The sequence below is a fragment of the Rhinolophus hipposideros genome, assembly GCF_964194185.1.
Source record: "Rhinolophus hipposideros genome assembly, chromosome: 26".
NCBI lineage: Eukaryota > Metazoa > Chordata > Mammalia > Chiroptera > Rhinolophidae > Rhinolophus > Rhinolophus hipposideros.
This window is the reverse complement of record NC_138072.1, coordinates 19452567-19477692: the sequence shown is the minus strand read 5'-3', so window position 1 is coordinate 19477692 and position 25126 is coordinate 19452567. Positions and strand designations below refer to the sequence as shown.

The window sequence follows — 25126 nt, the reverse complement described above, 5'->3', positions numbered from 1 at the left end:
GAGGATTGAAAACAAAATCTAAGGACCTCTGTGTTTTTAACATATGTGTTGAACAGACAGGTGTAGCAGAGCAGATTTGTATTATTGAAACTAAATTTAAGTGCACAAATTAAAATTGGTCCCTACTGACACCCTTCAGCTCCCTCACTCTCTCTTCCCTTTCTCTCTCATGTATCATTTCATGTTCTCTTGGGAATTGATCTCTCTTACCCTTTACATGCATGTAGAGAATGACCACCAAACACTTGATTTTTTGATGACATAGCTAATGATGCCTCCATGGGAGAAGCATTTGCTGCTAATTTTATAGTACCATTGTACTATTTATATATATTTAGCCTCAATCAAAAAAAGAAGAAGAAGAAAGACACGTTTAGTGGTTGTACTGAACTGTTTTATTTGAGGTTGTGTCAGGATTAAAAATTAATGAAATACCTGTCTTTTCATAATTGACAAATGTTAACTAGGGTAGGAAAAGTGACTTAAAAATATCAAAGTTTACAACACATTTTCAGAAATGTGATTATAAACCTTGCGACCTGAAACTTAATTGGGAAAGAAAATGAGAGTAGTATAAATGAACTTGAAATGAGAGCATAAAGAAAAATGAGAAAGAGCTGAGGTCAGCTAAGGCTTTCCAGAGTATTCAGGCATATTTTTTTTCTCATTTTTTTTTCCCGTATAGCCATAAAAATCATTGTTCTCTGAGATGAATGTTAGGCAAGTCTTTTCTTTAATTGATCCATATGGCAGTCTTTATGTATAGTTTTGTAAATTTCTCCGCATGGATTCTTACATTATTAAAAATTTTCATAAAACATGAACAGGTCATTTTTTATAGTTTCTTAGCTCAGAGTACAATAGAAAATAACTTTTTTAAAAGTACTTTTCTATGTTATATTGTTGGTGTTTTTACTTGTGGTCCCTTTTACTAAGGTTTTGTATACTTTAATCAATTACTGATATAAGTAAAGTTTTCATAAGTAGGATGGAATTTCTCCTGCTTTTTTCTAGTTCCAAAAAAATGAAACTAGCATGTTCTTCAAGCACTGCTAGAAGCTAGAATTTGAGTTGAGATCCTTTCGAAGCTGTGTGCTTTTTAAATTATCAGCCTTTCTTTAATGGCCTAGATTGGCACAGGGTTGCATAAAAATTGGCTTTGAGCTAGTCTCCATCCTTTGAACTGGCAAGGAAAGAAAGACAAAGTAACATTTTTTGTTTGAAAGTTAGGTTGCAGTGCTCCCCTGGTGATGCCAGACAGACTTGGCTGTTTTTTTGTAAGTAAAAACTTTTGCATTACAGTAATGCCAGCTTCCTTTTGAATATTGTTACACAGCAAGCAGGTAGAGAGGACACATTCCAAAAACAATAAAAACCCTCATTAGGCTGTCTTTTTGCATTCCATATTAAGTCTTTTAAAAAATAAAACAATACAAAGCAGACAAATATAAGACCCAAACAAATTTCTCCTTTTAAAGAGATTAGAAATATCCCCTACCCACTCTTTTCTACCATGTATGGAAAAAGCTTGGTTTTATTTCAAAATCTGATCATCATAAAATGCACATAACTTGTTCAGCAATAAAATACAATGAAATCTGAAAAAAAATAGAATGCACATAAAAATAATTAAATGGCAGGGTGGTTTCAGTTTATTCTGAGTGTTTTGGGGATACCAAAACAAAACAAAACCCCAAAACAGGAAGGGAACAGGTGTTAGTGTAAAATATACAGTTTTAAAAAAGTAAATTACTCATAAGGCATGCACAGCATCCATTAAAAAAATAAGAAAAGCAAAATATACTATTGGCTAAGTTAGAATAGTATCTATAACTAGGAGAAAAAACACAGCTTGTGAATGGGGATGTGAAAGCACAGGAGTTTGAGACCCTGAGCTCTTTAGTCCAGAGTGATGTCTGCGCAGCTTGCCGTGGTTTCAGTGATGGCATGGAATAATAAGTAGGTTTTGAACTGATTTGACAGTTTGCTTTTCAAACTTAAGACATAGTTTATTGAGAGATTCTCTCCCTTAGTAGAGTGGAGCACTGTGTGAGGTGATCCTCTTTGGTGTTATGTTATTCGACAAATGTCTTCGAGGACCAGAAATAGTGGTTAGGAATAAGTCCTCTTGTCAAATTGATCAAGTCTTTAGTGTCCCTCTGAGTTTCTTCCTTTAAGAAAGATTCTTCTGTTCTTCAAAACATTTCTAGGTGCTTCTTGAACTCATTAATTCTCATTGCTTGGTTTTCTTATTGGTGACATGTTCCATATGTTTTCTTCACTTTTTCAGGAAATATTATTACCTATATTTTGTATTTACCGAGTATCCTAACATTTATGTGACTGAGTCTCTTCCATTTGCTCATTCTTTTACCTACTTTGGAATCATGCACCACTATGGGATTAAAAGTCGACTTTAAAAATTTTTTTCATGTATTTATAAACTTTTTTTCAGTCAAGCCATGTAAGCTTCTAATGTTTCTAAGAGGAAGGAGTACAGCTCTCTCAACTGTATTTAAAAGTTTCACCTTGTTCAACTATCTGTACTCTTTTCTATATTCCATGTGAGATGCAGTTAGCATTTCAAGTATTACAGCCAATATTGCATGCAAAATTATAGAAAGGATGTTTAACACGACTCATACCAAACAGTAATTTGTTGTTTGTTTTAGTTTGCCCTCTTTTTTCCAGCTAAATAAATCATGCTTGCCATTCTTGAGGTTACTAATATGGCTTCACAGATTTCACTGTCTTGTTTTGATAACCATAGCGTTCCTTGTTCATAATAGTCTACTATACATTTTTCTTTTCACTGGGCCACCCAGGACTCTATTGAATATGTCATTGTCATCACTCTCTTTCTTACTCATCTTACTGTGGTCTTGCTGTTTTGCTCATATATTTATTTTATCTTTTTTGTGTTTATTTACACCAATATCATATTTTTAACATGTAATCATTGTGAATTTTCAGTGGTTTAGTATTGCCCATGCTTCTTTTATTCATTCAGTTTTCACAGGCACTTAATAAACTTAAGTTATTAGAAAACTATTGATTATGGGTCTATCTTCTTTTTCAGTTTCCTTCTCAAAGCATGTGAAACCATCTCTCTTGCTAAGATTATTTTATTGATTTTTTTAAAGCTACACAGAAATCATTTGATGGAATTAATGTATTATCTTTATGAAGACCCATGCTAAGGTTCACAGAAAAAGCTAACAGTCAAAAAAATGTTACTGATTCTGAAAAACTCAATGAATTAATCTTAGAATGAATAGGACCAAAACCCTTACTAATTAAGACTAAAACCATACTATTACCTTCCTCCTCCTTCTGCATTTTCATATAAAGCAGCAGAAGCAGGGGGCAGATATTTTCAAACATGGCAGATGGATCTCTTCCCCATCTTGACAAACAAAGTGGGTCATTCCAATGATTGGAAATGGGTTCCTCACAACTATTGTGTACCTACTAGTGTTTCATAGTTTCTTTAAAGTCTGGGGCTTATGTGAGTTAGCTTTTTAGATGAATGAAAGAGATGTGGGTAGAGATAGAATTGCTACAGTGCATGAATTCATTTTTTTTTCTGGATCCTTTCAATTGATAAGGTATTTTATTTAACTAATTGATAGCTGTGATAATCCATTCATTCCTTTTAATCCATTCCAGTCAGACCATCCTTTAGCCCGTAGTGACAGCTGTTTTTTCTAGGGGGAAAAGTGGGGAGGGGGGAAAGGCAGAAAAAATTCGAACAAATTATTGAATTTTTTTTGCATTGACAACCTCCTCAGGTGACACTCATCCCCCCTACCCTCGCCATGATTCTTATCTTCTTCCCGATGACCCCTGAAAAGAGGAGAAAAGGTGAGGAGGGCCAAAGAAATTTTACACACTGGGCAGAACTTCTGTCGGAGAAGATATCAAGGGTGTAGAGAACTTCCAGAAAAGGGAAAACCCATTGTAGAAGAAAGGGAAAGAGGCCTTGGAAGGGTGAGTGCACTTGAGCATTATATGTGAAGATGCCAATTTGTGTCTCTTTAAGCCCAAATCCAGTCTGAGTTTGCATGTCTGTTTCATTTCTATCACAAAGAGACATATGTCATGCTTGTCATAATTATGCTGTTGGAGAATAATATGACTTATGTTGTAGGAGATTTGTAAAATCTTTCTGTTGTTACCAAGAAGATATGTGTGTATCAGTCTCTCCACAGATTAGCTATAATTAGAAAAATGGTATTGAAATCAGATGAGGATAATTCCTATATTGCCTGTGATCCTTCTGAGGAAAGAAGGGGCTCATCTGTTCTTCACTCGATAGCTTTCTGACCTTATTTCATGTTTTATCAAACCAATTACGCAAACTTGAGTCATTCTCTTTACTGACTCTACTCTAGTTACTAGTTTTCTGGCTTCCAGTTCAAAAATTGGAAAGGGAGAAAAAGAGAAACCTTGAGATAAATCAAGAATGACTCACTCTCCTAGGGCATCCCACATACAGGTTCTGAAACAAAGCCTGGATATCCTTCTTGGATGATCGAATATAGGGACTTCTAGGTCAAGATACCAATCTGAGGTGAAGTAAAAGAATATTTGTAAAATTGCTGTGATCTTCATTTGCGTTTCTTTGAAAAGCATCTTTTCACTTAGATCAGTTATTGGTTTGTTAAATATATAATCTTGCATCAGTGAACCTCAAGATTTTCCTGTCTTCAGTGGTAGATGTCAACTGATACCTCTGAAAATAAGGATCCATCTGTACTCTAATCCCCTTCCCCCAATATCAAAGGTGGGATGGCAAAAAGAATTCCACACAGGAAGTCTGATAACTTATTCATTAGTCACTCCTGATTATTCATATATTCTCTTTTTTAAGTGTCTATAACTTTTTAATACTTTAGGATATTTTTTTTTTGGTCCCTCCCCTTTCTGCTTAGGAGACTTTTTGTTGTTGTTGTTTTGTTTTTTGGTATAGAATTAGCTTGTGCTTATAGTGTGATTGACGTAAAGAAAGTGGGTACACAATGCATGCTCAAGCAAATTTTGTCCATGAGTGATCTCCATTGTGAGAGTTAGGCATGAGCTTCTATGGAGAGTTACAGCCTTTTTTGCATGGCTTCCATTTTTTGCATTCGCTTAGATCCATTGGTAGAAGAGTGATTTTCTCAGGTCATTACCTGAAAATGGAATTTTTTCTCTTCTCAGTAGCACTGTCATTCATTCTTTGTATCTATCAATCAATCAATCTATCTATCTATCTATCTATCTATCTATCTATCTATCTATCTATCTATCTGTCTATCTATCTGTCTATCCATCCATCCATCCATCCATCCATCCATCCATCCATCCATCCATCCATCATTTATCTATCTATCTAAAAAATGTAATACTTCACGAATTTGCGTGTCATCCTTGCACAAGGGCCATGCTATCTGTATCATTCCAATTTTAGTATATGTGCTGCCGAAGTGGGCACCCATCATGCTTCTCAGAACGGAATGTTTTATCTTCAGCGAATCTAGCCAGGCCTTTCACTGCATGCTTCAGGCCCTAACACTGTATGACATGCATAGTATGGGTCTCTTACCAGCCTTAAAGGTGATGTTTTCTAATCATTAGACTTTTTGAAAAAGTCGTCTATAAATTAAACTGTTCCAGGTTTTTGGTTTTTTTTCTTTCTTTCTTTGTTTTCAAGGGTTTTATTTGCTACTTTGGGTTTAGCTTTTCATAGAAGTGCCTTCAGAAAGTTGAAAGTGACCCTTCCTTTCCATGTCTTCAGCAAATTCAGCATTGCTTTCTCTCAGAGTAGCTAAGGGGAGGAGAGATGTGATCTTTTAAACAGATGGACCAGTCATGGAAGGGGCTAGGATTTGGATCTTGGGTCCTCAGGTTATAAGTCTACCTCTTGTCTCATAAAACACAAAAGTGATTTGAAGCCTGGGGTTAACAATTCTATTTTTGTAAGAGTTAATCCGTTTATTTGCATGCTGATGGTTTCTGTTGATGGATGATTCTTGAGCAGATCATTAACATAATTAACAGGTACAGTCAGATGATTTGCCACCAACTTAGAAAATGTTCAGGGAGTCTTACAAGAGCCATCATTGTTGTTAGGTCAATCTTGGCTCACTATGCACATCAGCTGGTGCCAATAGCTTCATGCTGTGTATAGACTGTGTGAGGTATATATCTGGCTCTCGTCCATTATCAGTTTCCTGCCCTGGGGAATTGTTACTATGCATTTTGTTTATTGAGCTACATTTTCAGTGTCTTTCCCTTCTCTGGATTTTTAGAAATAGACTAATTAAACACCCCAGCTGACCTTTTATCTTGGGGTGGGATCACTTACAGACTGGGGCACACGGCTTCCCCTCACACTAAGTCCTTGTGTAGTGACATTAGGGAATTTCACAGAAACAGTAGACTAAGCAGAGATTCCATGTGGCATCAATTCGCTCCATGACTATTTGTTGAATACTAACTGTGTGAAGTTTAGTAAATACTAACTGTCTGAGCTTAGTACTTTAGCTTTACGGGATAGGATAGGGAGATTTCATAATAAGACTGCGCTTTGAGAGAAGGTCAGAGTTGAGTTGTACATGTAGAATTCTAGAAGTTATTGAAATCTCTTTGCCTTCTTTCTGCACTAAATTCAAGAGATTAGCACCAAGCTGGGAGAAACAAACTTTCATAATCCCAAACAGCATCTGATTCTGAAATTGCTTTTGTTTGACTTCTAAATGAATCTTTTAAAAAAGATTATTTGCTTCCTTATTATTTGATCTAACTTAGTTTGTCTTCCATGAACATAATACCCCCAGGTTGTAGGAGTGATGCAGCACGAAGTGGCTGGAAAAATCCAAACTAGAAATAAACATTTGCCTATAGTTCTTTCCAAGGATGCTTGTATACTTGTACATCATTCAAAATTATTTTCAAACATCTTTATGTAGCTGACTATCGTGTTGACATGATTTAGCTATCCATTAGAAATTTATTCAAAAGTTATATTTATGGACACTTGATATATTTAACACTGTGTGTTCCTATATTTACTGCTTCTAAATTCTTAGCCAATGGTCATGGGTAAAGGGATTAAAACTCATTTGGTGAATATCTAAGTTAGTGTATCGGTCCTTCATGTGTGGGTTTCTGTAGACATGTTGGACACCATTGACAGTGTAACAGTTTCCAAAACCACTAAACTGGTTTATAGGCTCTTGGGTGACTTATTTCATCTTGTGATTTTGTTCTGAGATATTTAGTCATTTTATCACCGCTATATTTGTAAATCTCTCGGAAAATTATTGAAAAGTATAATGTTTCATTTGTTCATTTCATTAATTAGTCTACCAGAGTTCCAAAGTTCCAGTAGTTTTGTCCTTATGTGTGTATATCCAAGAGAAATGAGTTCATATGTGCATGAAAATACATGTGTAAGAATGCTCATAGTAGCACTAGTTGTAATAGCTCTAAACTGAAAACATTCCAAACATTCATCAATATTAGAATGGAAGGATAAATTTTGTTATAACTACACAATAGAATACTATACGGCAATGAAAAATAATAATCTATCATTGTATTCAGCAACATTGATGGATTTCTTAGACAAAGGCCAATATAAACAGTATGATTCCATTTATATGATGGTCAAGAACAGGCAACAGTAATCTGTGGCAACAGAAGTAAGAATGGGACTTTTGGGGGTAGTACTGATAGGAAGAGGTATGAATGGAGCCTTCCAGGATGCTGGTAATGTTCTGTGTAGTGATTTAAGGCGTGATTACAAGAGTATATATATCTGCAAAAATTAATTGAACTGTTGAGTTTTCTTCACTCTATAGTTGTAATTCAGTAACAGTATTTAAAAAAAAAAATAAACAGCAGCCACTTTAGAAGAACTATTTATTGAACAGCAAAGCACTAACTTGAGACTTTGGGGCAAAGGAGTTGAAGATGTCTTCAGAGATATGAGTAATAAATGATCGTACTGTTGTTGGATGAGAATGTGACAGAATTATTTGGTAAAGCATAACTTCGTTAAATGAAATTGTTGAAGAAAGGAAAATGCCAGACATACAATCTCTGAAAATGGTGCCATGAGAAAGAAGACAATTTTCTGTAAAGACTTAAAATCACATGTTGAAACTTTTATTCTCTAAAAATGAGCATCATAAATTAGATCACTGACAAGTCAATGTTTATTTCTCTTTGACTTCCAAACTCTAGGAGGTCTTTGGAAAATCCACGAGTTGCTTAGTCAGTATGTCATTTCCAAAAATAGACGGGATACTTGCAAGAAAGCTTGGAAATGTGTTTCTCCATGGGGTAGGATCAAATGCAGTTTTCACCCTTGTATCTTTACAGTGCTAAAAGCACCATCATACTCAGTGACTAGAGCCAGGAATCTAGTTTTGTGTCTATGGAAGGGCCAAAAAGTAACGTCATGCTAATGCCTAAAGGGCAGGAGGAGACGCAGAATGCCTAAACAGGCCACAAACTGAATAACCATTCACTGAATAATTAAAAGTGTATTATGCAATTCTATTCAATAAACTTATACTAGGTGGTCATTCATATCCTGAATATTTACTTCTAAATTTTTCACTGGCATGTTGTTGTGTTGTAACTACAAACGAAGGGGAATATTTTGGTTTTATATATTTTCATATTTTCTTTGCAGTTGAGTAACACATAAGGCAGAATATTCAGACGGGTTTCGGTCTAAGGTTTGCTGGTTAAGTAACAATTTGAAAAATAAATTTATTCTTTCTGTTTTATCTGTCTTGAATTGTATCTTATAACACAGAATATTGAGGAAGAGTGTGTGAAAGTCTTTGACAGAAGTGTGCTCTTCACACGGAAGGTTACAGGTGGTACAGAAAAGGGGCTCAGTGGATCAGGCCAGACTGCCTGCTCTGCCACTGAATGGGTGTGTCAGCAAAATGTGGACAGTGATAGTCACTCCAGCATTGCGTTTTCCCAGTGATTAGTACAAGAATCCATAATATAAAGCCCTTTATTATTATGTGCTGGGTAACATTCTTGCAATCCGTGGTTGCCATAAGGTGGCCATAAATGTGAAAATGGTCTCAGTAAGTGTCTTTTGTTCATTTGGGGTTGTCTGTGACTGATTGTTTTTTCTGTGCCTTTTACTTGTGGTCATTAGCATCACCCATTGAGGTAATACTGAAATAGGAAGCAGGGTGCTAATGTCCACATTCTGTAGACATGTTAGATATCTCAATATGTTTAGCAAGATCATGAATCATGTAGAGGTTGTACTCACAATTTAATGGATTTCCAATACCTTATTTCTAATCTTAGTCTACAAGAGTTTCCATTGACTTTTAAATGCTAAAAATATAATGTTAAATTGTAAATAGGACAGATATCTAAAACGAGATTTTTAGAGGGAATTTTGAAAAGTACAACTCTGCAGACGTGCATGCTGCAGGACAGATGAAACATTGCTTTCTGATTGCCAAGGTATTTGAAATGGTGAAGGGCCAAATTATATCTTGCATATATTCTACATGACAAAAGTGGATAAACTGGCAAAAGGGTGTGTCCAAAGAATATAAAAGAGAAGATTGTGTATTGTTTTAAATTCAATTTAAACAACTCTGTCTGTTTTCTCTGTGCTTATGAAGTGGAGAGAGATGGGGATTTATGATACTTGGTTTTAATTAGAAAAACATTTTATTTTAAGAGCTTAGTGGTATTTGTTTCAACTTCTTATTCCAGGTTGCTGTAATTTTTTAAAAAATGAAATGTGAAATTTGGAAATGCAACCTATTGGAATAAAAATTTTATTCAAATATAACCTAATGCCATTTTTTTTTTTCTAAATCAGTTTTTTTCAGGGTCACTTTTTACTTTCCTTTTTTTAAAAATTGGTTTTGTTTTGTGTTAGTCAAGATCATCCTAAGAGCTTCAGTGTAATCTAAGAATAAAAACATTGATATAATAAGTAAGGAATTGAGTTTCTAATTCTTTTAAACGTATCCCTTTAAATGAAAATATCAGAAAGCCCAAGATTTTCCCTTGGATTTTTGTTAGCGGATTCCAGTGCTGTATGGTGCTCTATTATGTCAGGGATGCTGTACGCGACGTGTGCTCACGCCGGATGGCTAACTGGGCCCAGAGCAGGGTGCACACGTGAGCTTTGGAGTGAGGCAGAGCTGATTCCAGCTTCTCCCTTGGTGTCATGGGTCTTTCCATTTGTAACATCGCTTTCTTCTGCTGTGAATCAATACGTAGTAGTTATTATTTCGGCAGATGTGATTTGAGTACTTTATACGTACCAAGCTAGTAGGATGTTTAATTACTTCATTCAACTTGAATTTATTTAGAACAGGCCTCTGGCCCTCTTCCTCTTCTTTAATAGCTTGCATTCTACTAAGGTACAGGAGAGAAGAGCCAAACCATCGGTTGGGGAGATACGACTGATCTTGTAGTCTAAGCAGGTATTCTCTGTTGGAGAGCACCTTGCCCAAAACAAGGTACAGCATATATTTCTTAGAGGTCACCAAATCACTTCTATGTAAAACACATTTGCTTTTTTAAAGTGACGTGTTTTGTATGAGACTTGATTTCTGATGTGGTAATGATATATAATGGTATATTGGATGGAGAAAGATGGTAGAGGAATATATTATCGAGAAACAGTAGACAGCCAGATGATAGTAACTTTTATTTGGTGAGAGGATATCCCACAGACGTACTTGAACTTACCTGAAGTTCATGCTTCTCATTAGTTGGACAACCTGGTATATGGAAATAGAAGACTGGTATCGGGATCTTGGACTAAAAGAGTATAAAAGTAGGAACCAATGAGAGGTTGAAGCAGTTAACCCATTCAGTTGAAGAACAGTACTCAGATTATTTTAGAACCAAGCGACTAGCTTTTAAAACTGAAGTCTAAAATTTGTATTAAGACAACCAAGGAGGAGGGATTGACAGACTGGCAGAGCACACAGAGGCCCTTACTGGTGACTTTACCAAATTCCAGTCTCCTTCTGAGGTCGACTCAGACTCAAAACCAGGTCTGGTAAAGCAGGCAGCTCCCACCTGTGCCAGAGCATCATTGGGAACCAAGTTAAGAATCAGGTGCACCTTGTCCGAATAGGATATGCTTTATTTTCCAGGTTGAGTTCTAGATTCTTAATTGGTTAGAGATATCAAGTATCTCACCAATTAGCAAACTGCCTGCTGTTTCCCAAGTTGTGCTGAGGCTGCCCAAGTAGAAAGTATTGTCTGGTGCCAACCAGATAGTCTGCAGGTACCACTTCTGGGCACGCTCTGTGCCTTGGAATGCTGCTGGATACCTATGAGGCCGGCCACCCTGGCTTAACATTAATTGGAAAAGGAGAAGGTGGTAGTTGTAAATAAGACAGCAATCCTCCTTGCTTGTCTGGGTAGACTAAAGAAACCTGATAACTTTTTGCCCTGCAAAAATCCCATGGAAGCATTCTTCAGTTTTGACTGGAGTCTAGTTAAAATCCAGTGCAAGCATTCTTCTCTTTTGACTGGAGACTAGTTAAATTACTTGCAGTTCCTTACAATCTAGTAAAATCATGCACTAAAGAAGGAAACTGAATAACTTGCTAGTGGTCTGAATGCGGAATCACAAGGGTTTTATTTCCTAATCCCCAGTCAAAAAGAGCATTTAAGATGTTTGCTGTTTTCATGAAATAGTATTTGGCAATACCAAGAAGGCTCTTGTTTCCTGATTCTTATTGGATCAAAAATCTAGAGATGACCATATCTTTTCAAAGTAAAAAGAAAATTCAAATCAAAGTTGTGGGATGACCAATAGTATGTCTAAAGGGTTCTCTAAAAACCAATACTTTGTTAATTTGCTAGAGGATTGGGATTAGTCAGTGTGTGGTTGTTCTCTCTTCATTCTAGAGTTTACTGAATTTTATTTGGTTTATTCCTTATCATTTCTATTATTGCTTGTCTTCCTATTGTTGGAATAAGCTCAAATGCTTTCACAGCAGAAAATACAACTGCTAGTTACTGGATCATTAAATTAATACTAACACCTGGCATGTGTGAGATGTTTTATACTTTAAAGTATTTCATATTATATATTTGATTTTCTCAAATTATGCAAATATTGCATATTAATTATTAACTATGAGGTCGCACAATTAAGTCCGTGAATTCATCCTAGAAAAAGTGCTCCATACCTCATTGCTGAATATCACTATGGTCACCTTCACAGTACTCCCCTTGGGAAGCTACGCACCAATGCCAGCACCTAGTCTACCCTTCAAAGCAATTTTGGAACTCTTTTTCTGGCATGGCCATCAGAACTGTCATCGTATTACCCTTGATGTCCTGAATGCCATCAAAATGTTTTCCTTTCAATATTTCCTTTATCTTCAGGTAAAAAAGAAGTCACTCGGGGCTAGATCAGGTGAGTAGGGAGGGTGTTCCAATATAGCTATTTGTTTACTGTCTAAAATCTCCCTTAGAGATAGTGCCGTGTGGGCTGGTGCATTGTCGTGATGCAAGAGCCAGGAATTATTGGCAATACGTGGTTGCCATAAGGTGGCAAAAAATTCACGTCGTCTAACTTTTTCACAGAGCCTTTTCAGCACTTCCAAACAGTAAACTTGGTTAACTGTTTGTCCAGTTGGTACAAATTCATAATAAATAATTTCTTTGATATCCAAAAAGGTTAGCAGCATCATTGCAACAAGTTTGTGAACTTAATTGTCCAACTCCGTATATTCTACAGATGGGGAAACAGATCTGTTGGCTAAAGAAGTTATCCAAAGTTACATAGCTACTAATTTAGGCAAAGACATGGACTGACCTGCAGATCTCTGACTTCCACAGCGGCCAAGCCATTGAAAATCCCAAGCATAGGAATTGCGCCCACCCTCCATCCCCTTTCATTCTTAAGCCTCTTGTTTAGTTCGTTTTTACTATTTCGTATTTGCTAATATTTTCCTGTTGCTTTCTCATGAGTGTGTTCTTGGCTGATTTTTGCATCTGTTGCTCGTTGAGTGCACACTATATACCACTTTCTTTACTGCTCTAATACCTGTGTGAGAAAACAGCCATTTTTACATTCTGTAATTCTGCTTTGGAATTTACCTCTACCTAATCTCTGCAGCTGGCTTATTTTATCTTACCCTACTCAGAGAGGATTTGCCTTATTGGATCTGGTCACTTATCCCTCTAATCTAATATTCAGTTTCCAGCAAGGCTGTGCCAAGCCATTTCAGAGGAAAGCAATGTGCTCTCCCTGACTGGGGATTAGGAAACAAAACCCTGTTGTGATTCCTCATTGAGACCACTAGCAAGTTATTCAGTTTCCTTCTTTAGTGCATGATATTACCAGATGTAAGAGACTGCAAGAAACTTCAAGTTATCAGCCTATTGGATATTTAATGTGGAGCCCTTTGGTGTATCAGCTTAAAGCTTAATTATCCAGTATTCCATGTGACGTAAAAAAATTTGTACTTTTTTTTTAACAGTTCTAAATTAGCAACAAACACCATTGTTGACTGATTAAATAATTATTTAAATGTGAGTTTGGTTACTTGCATAATAAATATACTTCACATCGGCTTTCTACTATGTCTTGACCTGATTCTGAGGCAAGTTATATAAATTCTTATCTTTCAGTTCTTGACTTGACTTTAGTGGTAGAATTTCAGCTCAGTCATTACTTGAATGCTTTCTTTTCGGTGCTTCCTAAATCTGCATCAGCATTAGCTGTGGAGTTTACAAAATGCATATGCAAGGATTTTATATTAGAGAAAAATTACTTTTCAGAGTGGAGAGTAGGAACCTTTATTTCAGAAGCCATCTAGGTGATTCAGATGTGTAGCCAAGACTGGGAACCATTTTTGAAGGTTATGGTGCAGGGCGGGGCGGGGGCTTCTGAGATGAGCAAAGTGATTTAGACAAGGTTCACTTATTCAGCAGACATTTATTGACTGCCTGCAGTGTATTTATCACTGTGCTGGGGGCTGGAGTGCTCAACACAATAGTCTATCTAGAGGTGCTTGTGTTTTAGTAAGAATTAGCCCAACAATTACTTTCTCGTGTGCCTATTGTAGCTGAAAAGTATACATTCTTAGTTAAAGGTCAGGTCCTAAGTCAGCCCTGACAAGACTTGTGTGGGAGGTAGGGAGAGTGTTCAGGGAAATCTTCCTAGAGGAATGATACTTGAACATTCTTGTCTAGGGAGTAGTCAGAGTTTATCCTTTTGACAATGGAAAATAGAGCAGAAAAATAAGGGACCATGAAATGTTTGCTAGAGAGGAATGAGGCGACGAAAGTGGCATTTACAGGACATTGGGCCGAGAATAGGACTGGGGACCCTGGAGGCAGAAGGTTCCTGCAGCGGTGACATGGAGCTGAGCATGTGCACCAGGGGGAGGGTAGTGAAAGAGAAGAGGGAACATAAGGAAACATGAGAGGAACTTGATATGTGACTGGACATGGGAAGTAAAGAGGAGGAATGAGTCAAAGGTTTCCGTACTGAAGTCTGGAGGCGAGGGTATCCGTTACTGAGATCAAGGGGTTGTGAAATAGAATTGGTGGGGCAGAGGACGATGAGTTCTTTTGTCTTTTTGGTCTTTCGTGCATTTATCACACTATCTGACAGAAAACCTGTGCTTAATGGATGTATTAATTAAAATATTGGCATGGCTGCCTCTACTATGATTTTAGAAGATGGGAAGTTAATTTCCTCTTTCATGGAAATGTCTGGGCAGGTGTATCCAGGGAGGTTAGAATGGATCTATTCCACCAGGTTGTGCAGGGATGCATTTCCTAGCTTTTTCGTTGTTTCACTGCCAGCAGGGTATAGTATGGCCGAGGACAGCTTACTTCCAGAATTTTGCCTTCGAGCCTAAGAGAAGAAGGAAATAGGAAGTGGAGAGCACTTTATGAGAGCAGTGCTTTATTGCTGCCCACATTCCATTGTCTATAACTTGGTCGCATGGCTATTCCTAGGTATAAAGTAGGCTGTGGAAAGTGTTATTTTGGCTGGCCAACCATATGCTCAGTTAAAACTCAGAAGTTCTATTGCTACAAAGTTGAACAGGACTTCGCGACATAAGTTCTTAAACATGGGACCTGCTACAGAGTTCCTTAGTTTTGTGCTTAGAATGTGTTCATCTTGAGTTGAGGGAGGAAGGAAGACCTCCAAATAGAAGTGCCAGGAAATAATTAAAGACTCAGAGTAGTAGCTCAGAACTGTGAGCTTTCCATACAATATAAGTATGTGAGGCCATTCAAACACTGTGGATACTATAGAGAAAAGCATTAAAAAAAGGGGGGAGGCAAGAGAGAGTGCTCATAGGTTAGGTGGCAGGAAGTGGAGGAGATAGAATCCAGGGTAAGAATTGGAAAAGTAATCATCTAAAAACAAAGGACAATATTGCTTCCCGAGGCAGGAAGAAAAATGGATAAAATGATATTGTAGAAAGGAGAACAATAAAGAGAACAAGAAAAATAAAAAGATGTAGAGGCCAAATAATATGTATGAGGAGAGAGAACGGACTGTTGAGCAGAATGAAAAAATTTAGTTAACATGTATAACCTGAGGCTCCATTCAGAGCATCAGATCAAATAGGACAGTCTACAGAGGGACTCTCGTCTGTTACAGAAGGAAATTGTTTAGAAGGCAATTTAACAGAGGGAGGGTTCTTTTAAAGGTATGGAAATATATCACAAAATTGTTGTGGTCTATCTGAGGGATGATATTATGATAGGTTATTTACTTGCTATTTTGATGCTAAAATTGACACTGAGGAAAAGATCAGGTATGCTTTCTGTAAACACTAAAAAAGCTATTAATTTTTTCTTAATAGCTTCATTTAGGTTAGTTGTTTTAATTAGCAAGTAGCGTGAACCACATTTGGTTACTAGGAAAGTTCAAATCCAGTGTAAAAGGAAAGGATTTTGAATATGTAGTGCTTTAATTCCCTGGCATATTGTTGTATGGTGGAAAGAAGAATCTTTCTAAACCCCCTCAGGGATCTCCTAGTCTGGCATTTGTGTGATATCATCCCTCTAAGTAGACTTCTGACATGTTGTGTTTATGCTAACAGGGGACAAATTTGGCAAGGAGGTTTTTGTTTTGTGTTGTTTTTTTTTTTTTAATGCGTAAGGCCTGCTCAACAGCCAAGGAAACTTTGACCCTGATGCCATCTTTAGCTTTCTTTATTTTTGAACTTAAAAACAAAAAGGTAGGATAAGGGGAAAGAGGGTAAAGGGGGTCAAATATATGGTGATGGAAGGAGAACTGACTCTGGGTGGTGAGCACACAATATGATATATATATGATGTATTATAGAAATGTACACTTGAAATTTGTGTAATTTTACTACCCATTGTTACCCCAATAAATTTAATTTAAAAAACAAAAGGGAAATCTAAGTCTAAGCTAAATGGGTTTAGTAATTTTTCTGAAGTTGTTAGATCTTCTTGAGCTGCCCAACAGAAATATAATGCAAGTCACATACTAGTATGTAATTGAAAAATGTTAGCAGCTATATGAAAAGTGTAAGAAACAGGTGAAATGAATGTTAACAATATATTTAATACAGACTATCTAATATATTGTCTCTAATATATCTAATATCTAATATATTGAATTATATTAATATATCTAATATATCTAATATCTAATATATTAGAATATCTAATATCTAATATATTGTTGAACACATAACCAGTATAAAAAAAATCAATAAGCTATTTTGCATTCTCTAAGAAAAAAAATAAGTCTTGTCAGCCTTTGCAAATTTTAAGTGCCCAGCTAGCCACATGTTCCAGTCATTCACTATTGGACAGCACAGTTTTAGAGAATTGGTTAATACCATCTTTCATTCTTTGCTTATTTTAATGTTGACACTAGTCTATTGCTTCCAGGTCTGCCATTAAGGAGTTCATTAAGGATGTGTCCCTAATTTTAAGTGTGGGAGATAACATTGGGCATCAGTGCTAATAGAGGTGTTTAGTGAATTAGTATTATGTTGTTTGACTTTCTGACTGTTAGGGGAGAAAGCAAATGAATGGGATCTAATGGCCTTTCTTTCCTTCCGGAAATACTTGGCTTTCAATAGTGACCTGGGATTTCTTCATTATATGTAAAATTACTGGTGAGCAGATGGGTGAAAATCAAAGCTTTTCCTCCTTTTAAATTTTGGTTCAGTAAGTTGATGCTGGCTTTACTGTATCTATTCTGTTGTGATGATTTTGGGGCTACCACTTACGGAAGCGTGGTCTTGGTGGAGGAAAGGCTTTATCATTATCTTGCTGCACTAGATTTAGATGCTCCTTTGTGAAAAAACAACAACAACAACAAAAACAAAGTAATACATCTTTAATTGGCAGTGCTTGGGTTATCCCTTGCTGTTATTGTTGTGATGAATTACTGAATCTTTGAAAAAATATTAAACATACTTTTCTGAAGTAGTAAGTAATGCTTGTTTCTTTAGACATATTTTTATGCTTCAGTTCTTTTTTCTATATCATTTATCCAGAAGTGAAAAAAGAATAGTTTACTTCACACAATTAAGTTACTGCTTTTAAGTTGTTGTTCTTTAATGTAAAAAGCTGTTGAATTTTTCCTGAATGTGTTGTTGTACATCACCTTGCTTTGGTTTCCTCACATTAATTATTATGGTTTCTATCTTATTTTAGAGGAATAATCTATAATTTAAATGGTTTTAAAAATGAATGAATGAATGAATGAATGGCTATAATATCGAATCTGAGGCTCTGCCTAGGATTCTGTCTGCCAGAGGTTGCAAAGTGGAATGACCTTTCAGCTGGAGACCACTGGAATACTGCACTCTCACTGAGAATTCTGCTTCTGTGTTTAGCCCTCAGGCTGTAGGTGAAGGCATGGGGAATTAAGAGGAAATTTCAGGTTAAAGTTTTCATTATCCTTCTGGCCTTTCTTCATGTTAGTGTATTAAGGGTGCAATGACAGAATGCCACAGACTTGGTGGTTTATGAACAGGAGAGATGATTTCTCACAGTTCTGGAGGCTGAGAAGTCCCAATATCAAGGCATCGGCAAATTCAGTGTCTGGTGAGGGCCCTCTTCCTGGTTCAGAGACAGCCATGTTTTTGCTGTGTTCTCTCTCACGTAGTGAAAGGGGCGAGGCGTCTCTTTGGGACCTCTTTATAAGTGCACTAATCCCAATCATGAGGGTTCCACCCTTATGACCTAATTACCACCCAAACGTTCCACACTCAAATACCATGATGTTGGGCAGGAGGTTTCCACATCCTCACTTTGGGGGATACAAACATTCAGCCTCTGGCCCCTAGGTCCTCTGCCTCTCAAACTGTCCTCATGAAAGACCAGTTTTAAAATTTCCATTGTTTTCAGATACTTTGTAAAATACGATATGGTATGTTAGAAAAATGAAAATAGAAAAACCTAAAGAAAGAAATAAAAATCTGAATTCTAAAACATGTCTCCATCATCTTGCCATAAAATTTCTTAGCACTTGCTCTCAATTTCTGTACATATTTACCCCTGAGTGGGCCGGTAACACAGGACTTGACAGCAGCCTCGGATCCACATTTTGATTAGGCAACACTGCTTTACATCTGTAATAATTCTCATCGCAACCTCTTGATGAAGTATGTCCTCTGTTTTACAGACGAGGACACAAGCATTAAAGCAATTAAGATGCTCAAGGACATGCCTGGGCTGGAGCAAGAGTTCTGACCCAGAGTTGCAGCCAACCCACAAGGGGTCTTTGTTAGAATTAAGGAAAGGTATCCCTTCCCCTGGAAACTGGCTTCCCACCTTCACTCTGTCTGCGGGCGTAGAACCATTGTTAGATGAACTATTTATTGTAGGATGTGGCCGTGATCAAATTTATCCGTGGCCTGTCTGCCTCCCTAGGATAGGATAGACCATCCAGTAGGGGAGTGGACAGTGGAAAGAAGAGGAGAAGTGGAGAATAGGACTTGTCCTTTGCCATTTTATTGTGGATTTTCACAGAATGGTGGTTGAAGTTGTAAAAGAAACTAAAACTCAAGTTAGTGAATATTGCTAGTTTTCAGTACTTCCAGTACAACTTGTGCTCAATCATAAGCTTTTGGGGTATCTATTAATTTAATTACCTTAGACCGTCCTCGGATTCCCATTATTAACAATTTTCATGTACAGTCAGTCAAGTAATAGGGTTTGAAAATAACATAGAAAAATAAATATTTAATTATCGACAATAATACATATGACTACATCCTCAAATCCCTTGGTGCTTCTGTCATCATACTTCTATGAGTTCCCCATACCTAGTTTATAAATTAAATGAAGAAATACAAAAACATATATAGTGGAAATAGACCAAGGATGTCTCCTTGATGCAGTAATCTTTCAGACCAAAAATTAGTTAATTTTAAACACGTTTCTACCTGTGCAGCCTAATTATATTAACTACCCTGTTTCCCTGAAAATAAGACCTAGCCAGACAATCAGCTCTAATGCGTCTTTTGGAGCAAAAATTAATATAAGACCCGGTATTATATTATATTAAATATTATATTATACTATACTGTATTATATTATAAATTATATTACATTAAAGACCAGGTCTTATACAATAGTAAAATAAGACCTAGCCGGACAAGCAGCTCTGATGTGTCTTTTTGCTCCAGAAGACGCATCAGAGCTGATTGTCTGGCTAGGTCTTATTTTTGGGGAAACACGGTATATTAGGGTCTCGAAAGTTTTGACTGGGTCATATGTATGGTTTTATTCTCTTCGATTGCCTAACATTATACCTGTTCAAAGCAGATGTGTCATTGGTCATACAAGATGCCAGGGAAGAGAAATTAAATGGAGAAATCATTTGCATCCACTGGAAAACTGCTCTAAAATAATAAGGGTTTGAATTTCTTGGGAAATTACAAGGGAGGAAAGGAAGATAATTCCCTGGTACAATTAAACTCAGTAATGAAAAGTTGACAAATATTTCATTTTTAAGAAAACATTAACGTGCTTTCCTAAATATTTAACTTCTTATAGATATTTTTATTGCAATGAATACACTGCTTGTAAGAGTGTCAATCGCATTATCATGCTGAACATCCACAGAGCTTTTTGAAGTTGATGCTGTTGTTTTTATAGCTGAGGAAACAGGCTTTAGGATGTTGGAGTACCTTTTCCAGAAAGCCCCATTCAGACCTAGGAATAAGAATCTGCATTTAAAAAAGATCCCAGATGATTTATATGCATATGAACGTTTGATAAATACTGCTTTACTTTACAGAGTCCTTGTTTATAATCCCTACACTGCCCTGCCTCCCAGGGGAGTCTAAGATAAAAACTTTATTAAGTGTATTAGCTGAATCTGATGTAAATTTAGATAATTGAAAAAAAAACCTTTTTTTCTGGTTTATAGTTCTAATTTTGTAGATTTCAAATATGTTAATTCTGCATTTTTCGTTTTTCAAGTAAGCATTCCTAGATCATCTTGCAAAAGTCAACCCTTTTCTCCCCATTGCATCCAGTGGTCACTGGATTCTAAGATTGTTCTAGATTGAACAATCCCATGTGCTTTTTTTTAAAAAAGGATAAATAACAACTGTGTTTCTTAACATAAAGGTTGAGTTATTCTAGGAGCTGTGAGTTGATCTTTTCAGACATCTCTCCTCTCCTGTATGTGTGCCTCCTGGAATGTGGTAGATATTTACTATTTCTACCTATATTCTTAGACATTTAAATGTAAAAAACAGTTTGTAATCAAGTTCATTTGAATTATAAATCAAGTTTCAGGTATGAACTGTGAAACAGCCTATGTGATCTTTTAAATGAAATACAGGAATTATATTACTTCTCAAAAAAAAAGATGAACCCTTAAACAAACAAACAAAAGACTAATTCTTAAACATGAACTATGCGTGTTTTAAAAAGAAAGCAAACACTGGCACTTTTAGAGATGGCACTTGGAAATCAGTTAGGAGAATGGACAAGAAAAGATGAGACTCATCAGTGATTCTAGAATCACTTGGAAGGCTTTTAAAAATGAGGATGGATGCTTTCTATATCCAGATATTTTGGTTAGTAGGTTTGTGCTAGGGCCCAAGATTTTGCATTTTTTACTAAGTTCTCAGGTGAGGATGATACATGCTGGTCCAGGGAACACACTTTAAAAATCACTGGACTAGATTTTGGGAGATTAGTTAGAAATGCTTTGTTTTTATTTATGTAGTCTACAATCTAGAAGTAAATGCTGACAATAGAGTGGAGGAGAGGTGAATTCCAAAGACAGAGAGGAGTTACGAATGACAGGACTTGGTAACAGACCAGAGTATGCAGTTGAAGCAGAGGCAGTGGTCTAGATTGATTTTTAGATTTCTAAATTTGGTAGGTGAGTGAAAAATGGGGGTGCCGTTATCTCAATATTATGGAATAAGAGAGGAAGCTGGATAGATTTGGGGGGAGCAGAACTGATGACAAGTTTTGTTTCAGACATGTCAAATGAAGATTTATGTGGGTGATTTAAGTAGAGATATCTGTCAGGGAAAGTAGGATACCAGGGAGTTGAAGATGCAGTTAGAAGAATAGAGTTGTAAGTGCAGGCATGTATGTCTATAGAAGACAAAGTACAGGTCATAAAGTGAAGAGAATAAAGTGATGCGAACAGAACTCAGGAATATGCTGGTGTTTAAGGAAAGTCAGAGTAATTCACCTTCAAAAGGCCTGAGAAGGACTAGCAGGAGCCCTGGAGTAGAGTTTCTCTAAGAGTGTGATCAACATGTCAGCACTGCAATGAAGGTCAAATGACATATGGATTCATACGTCACTATTTTTATGAGCCAGGAGATGATAGGAACTTTGTAAAATCAGTTTTGTCAGAGTGCACACCTGGGGCCAGATCTCATTGATCTAAGGTTAGAAAGTGTTTGTAGGACAGAAAACACGCCTTCTGTTTTTCTGATCTTAAGTTTCATCTTCGAAGAGGATAACACTATTGATAGAAACACTTGGGATATGAATTGATTCATATTTAAGTGATAAGGTATTTTTGTAGTGGAAATTTAATAAAATGTTTAAAGAGCGAATTGAAAATCAAAATTTATATATTGTTGTTTTTTTGTTTTGTTTTCCTTTTGAGGAAGCACTGACTCTTGTGGGGTATTTTCCCTTTCCACAGAAAGCTTTCAGCAATGGCGAAGTTTTTGTGGTTGGATGCACTGAAAGTCTTTTGTGTTATTCTTTACCCCCATCCCTGCTAGAGAACCAAGAATGCTATTATTGTTATTAAGAATACTGTTTTACTCTGTGAATTTGTGTGACAGCTGGGCACAATTATTTTATTAGTTTCTTGATTGACCCAGCTTAAACCAAAAAGAAAGACAAGGTCAACATATATGATAGCTGTTAGGGCAGCTGTGACTTCTGGTACTTTGACCATAACCCTTTTTCCTTTCTTCCAGTGTTTCTCTAAGCAGATTTAGAACAAAATGCTGATAGTAAATAGAAATTTCTTCCCTTCACAATATTGGGACAACGTGGTATAGTTTTATAAGCAGGATTTATCAGTGGTGTGTTGGTATTTGCAAAACACTTTAAACATGTTTGTCCAATAGCAGCAGGCCCATCTCTGTTTCAGGAAAACTTATTGTGGGGTTGGGTGATGCTTCAGGACTCTCTGGAAAGCCAGATTTAGGATTAGCTGACCCAGCCCTTTGGATCTCATGCTCATATCCCTCTATTAATTGGTGGGAATGTGGACCAAATATAGAATGAGAGGGACTACCAGTAAAATAGTGAGCTTTCTAAAAGACCTGAATAAAAGCACATTTCCTATTTTATGATCAAACTGATCTGATCTAACAAGAGTCTCTGAGTGTACACTTTCTTTTGCCCTTCACTTGTTGATTAGTGTTTCAAGACTCCACATTAAAAAAGAAACAATTTTTAAATCCCAGGTTGCAAATGATAAAGTGTATAAATGTTATTTTACAGAGACCAAACTAATTCCCAAACTATTAGAAATGTTGCTTGTTGACTGATCAGGCTCTTAAAAGACTGGTAAAGAGAATGACATTGAGGTTGATGGTGAACACGAGGTGTGGGGGGGAAGTTGAAGAGGTATGATATAAAACCCAAAAGCTCTTTCCAAATCATTGTTGAATACTTTGAACAATGAGTTTATTTGTTCTTCATTTAGGATTAAAAATAACACGTTATTAAACATATCACAAGTTCAAATTAACATTTTCCCCTTTTCCTTTCTTTCTTGAGCAGGTTGTCAAGTTATTAAGCAACAAAAGGTCACAAGCAGTTGGAATATTAATGTCTAGCCTTCATTTAGATATGAAAGACATACAACATGGTAAGTATCAAAATAAAATTTCAGCCTTTAAATACTAAAATTTGGGCTGAAGTATATGCTGTTTGGCGGTAAAATTTTTGCAGATTTAGAGTTTCTGTGTATATTGAGGTTAGTATATTTCCTGTAAGTGCTACCAAACTTTCTCCCATGCTTGTTAATGGAAGATTTACTATTAATGTGGCTTTTCTGTTATTGCTGTATCTTGCTCTTGCTAAGAGCCTGATTCTCATGTGACATATTTAGTCAGCATTAATCAATATTTAAATTTTAATTCATAAGAAGTACTAGTCCCACTGTACTCTAATTAGACTGTATCTGCGGTATTTGCTTTGGGATGCCACCGTCAAAGAGTGACCGGTAAATAGTAAAGAGAGGAGGGTCGTGGGGTGTGTGTCAGCCATTAAAAGTAACTGGAGGAGATAGTCCACAGGAAAAAAAAATATGTCAAGACTCAAGTCTCAGGTGTTGGACGAGCTAACAAAGAAGAGGAAGTAAACCTAAAATAGTCTAACGCATTGGCTTTACCCAGTGTAAGAGTTATAGGGAAGCTTGTTTTGATTGTTGTTGTTTTAAGAGTGTTATTACAATGAAAGGTATCAAACAGAAGACTGGGTTGCCATATCAAGGGAGGAAATGAGAACTCAAAACTGTTCAAGAGGCTAAATGATCATATATCTCAGATGTCTTTGAAACATTGGACCGATGATTGGGCATGTGTGATTAGTTCTCCTCTTCCAAGGTAGTGTGAGATACCTAAAGAATCACAAAAGCAAATTGATTATACATAACTTCTTAGGGTGGAAAACTGGTCCCTCTTCTTTCAGTAATTTGGGACGACTATAGAGTAAGCCAATGGGCTTTTCTATACATAGAGGCATTGAATTATTTTTTTCTAATAACCATCAAAGATAGTTTCAAAGTATTCTTGCCCACTTATATTATTGTTTGTGATCCAGACATATGGAAGCAGTTGTTATCATTACCTTTTATTATTTCTTTTATGTTGTTGTTTTAATTTATCTCTTTTACCAGGCTTATAAAATATTTTTTTATTTTTGGAATTAGGATGATTTTAACATTTTCTAAGTGGCTTTAGTGTCAATATTTGAATACTTGAATTCTACCCTACAATTGACAGGCCTGCCTATCCTCTTATCACATTTATGCTTAGAGATATTGCCCAAAGGCGAATAGAGGAATTAAATTTATATTCAGAATATCCCTTAAGCTGTCCAGAGCCTTAGAAGACGATTGAATTATCCAATGGAATGCCAGTTTACCTATGAAAGAAATATGGTTTCAAGTATAACACAGACCTTATAAATCATGAAAACATTTAGCTGGCTTTCTAGCTTACCTCTTTATGAATGTGGATTCTATTTATTAGGCTTAAAATATTGTGTGGAATAATTCATATAAATAGCCCTGTCAATTGATGAGTAACTCTTAATCACAATTTAAGTTTTTATTAAACTGTTTTGATGGTGAGGAGACTTCCTCAAGCCAAAGCATTGGGGGTAGTAGTCATAGAATAGGACGCCAAGTCTGGCGCCAAGTATTTGGCGTTTCTAAAGCTGGCAGATGGAGCCCTGTTAAGTCATACAATCAAATCTGAAAATAATGATATGGTCCTTTCCTTCAGTCAAATATTCAACCCGGGTTGAGTTAATAATGAGAACCGTATGAACAAAGGAGTCCGCCTAACATCTGTGTCTGTGGTAAAGCCAGCTAAAGTTCATTGAAAAATTTGCTAGCTTAACATGCAACGCTAACAAT

General features: G+C 36.4%; 1 protein-coding gene across 1 annotated transcript in view; it reads left to right on the top strand.

Annotated features, from left to right (window-relative positions):
• The window catches only part of FMN2 (formin 2), a 331841-nt gene that overhangs the window by 138355 nt on the left and 168360 nt on the right, over positions 1-25126 (top strand). Inside the window, exon 7 of the mRNA XM_081039488.1 lies at positions 23263-23350. Coding sequence (XP_080895614.1) covers positions 23263-23350 — 88 coding nt within the window. The remainder of the gene's footprint in view (positions 1-23262; positions 23351-25126) is intronic.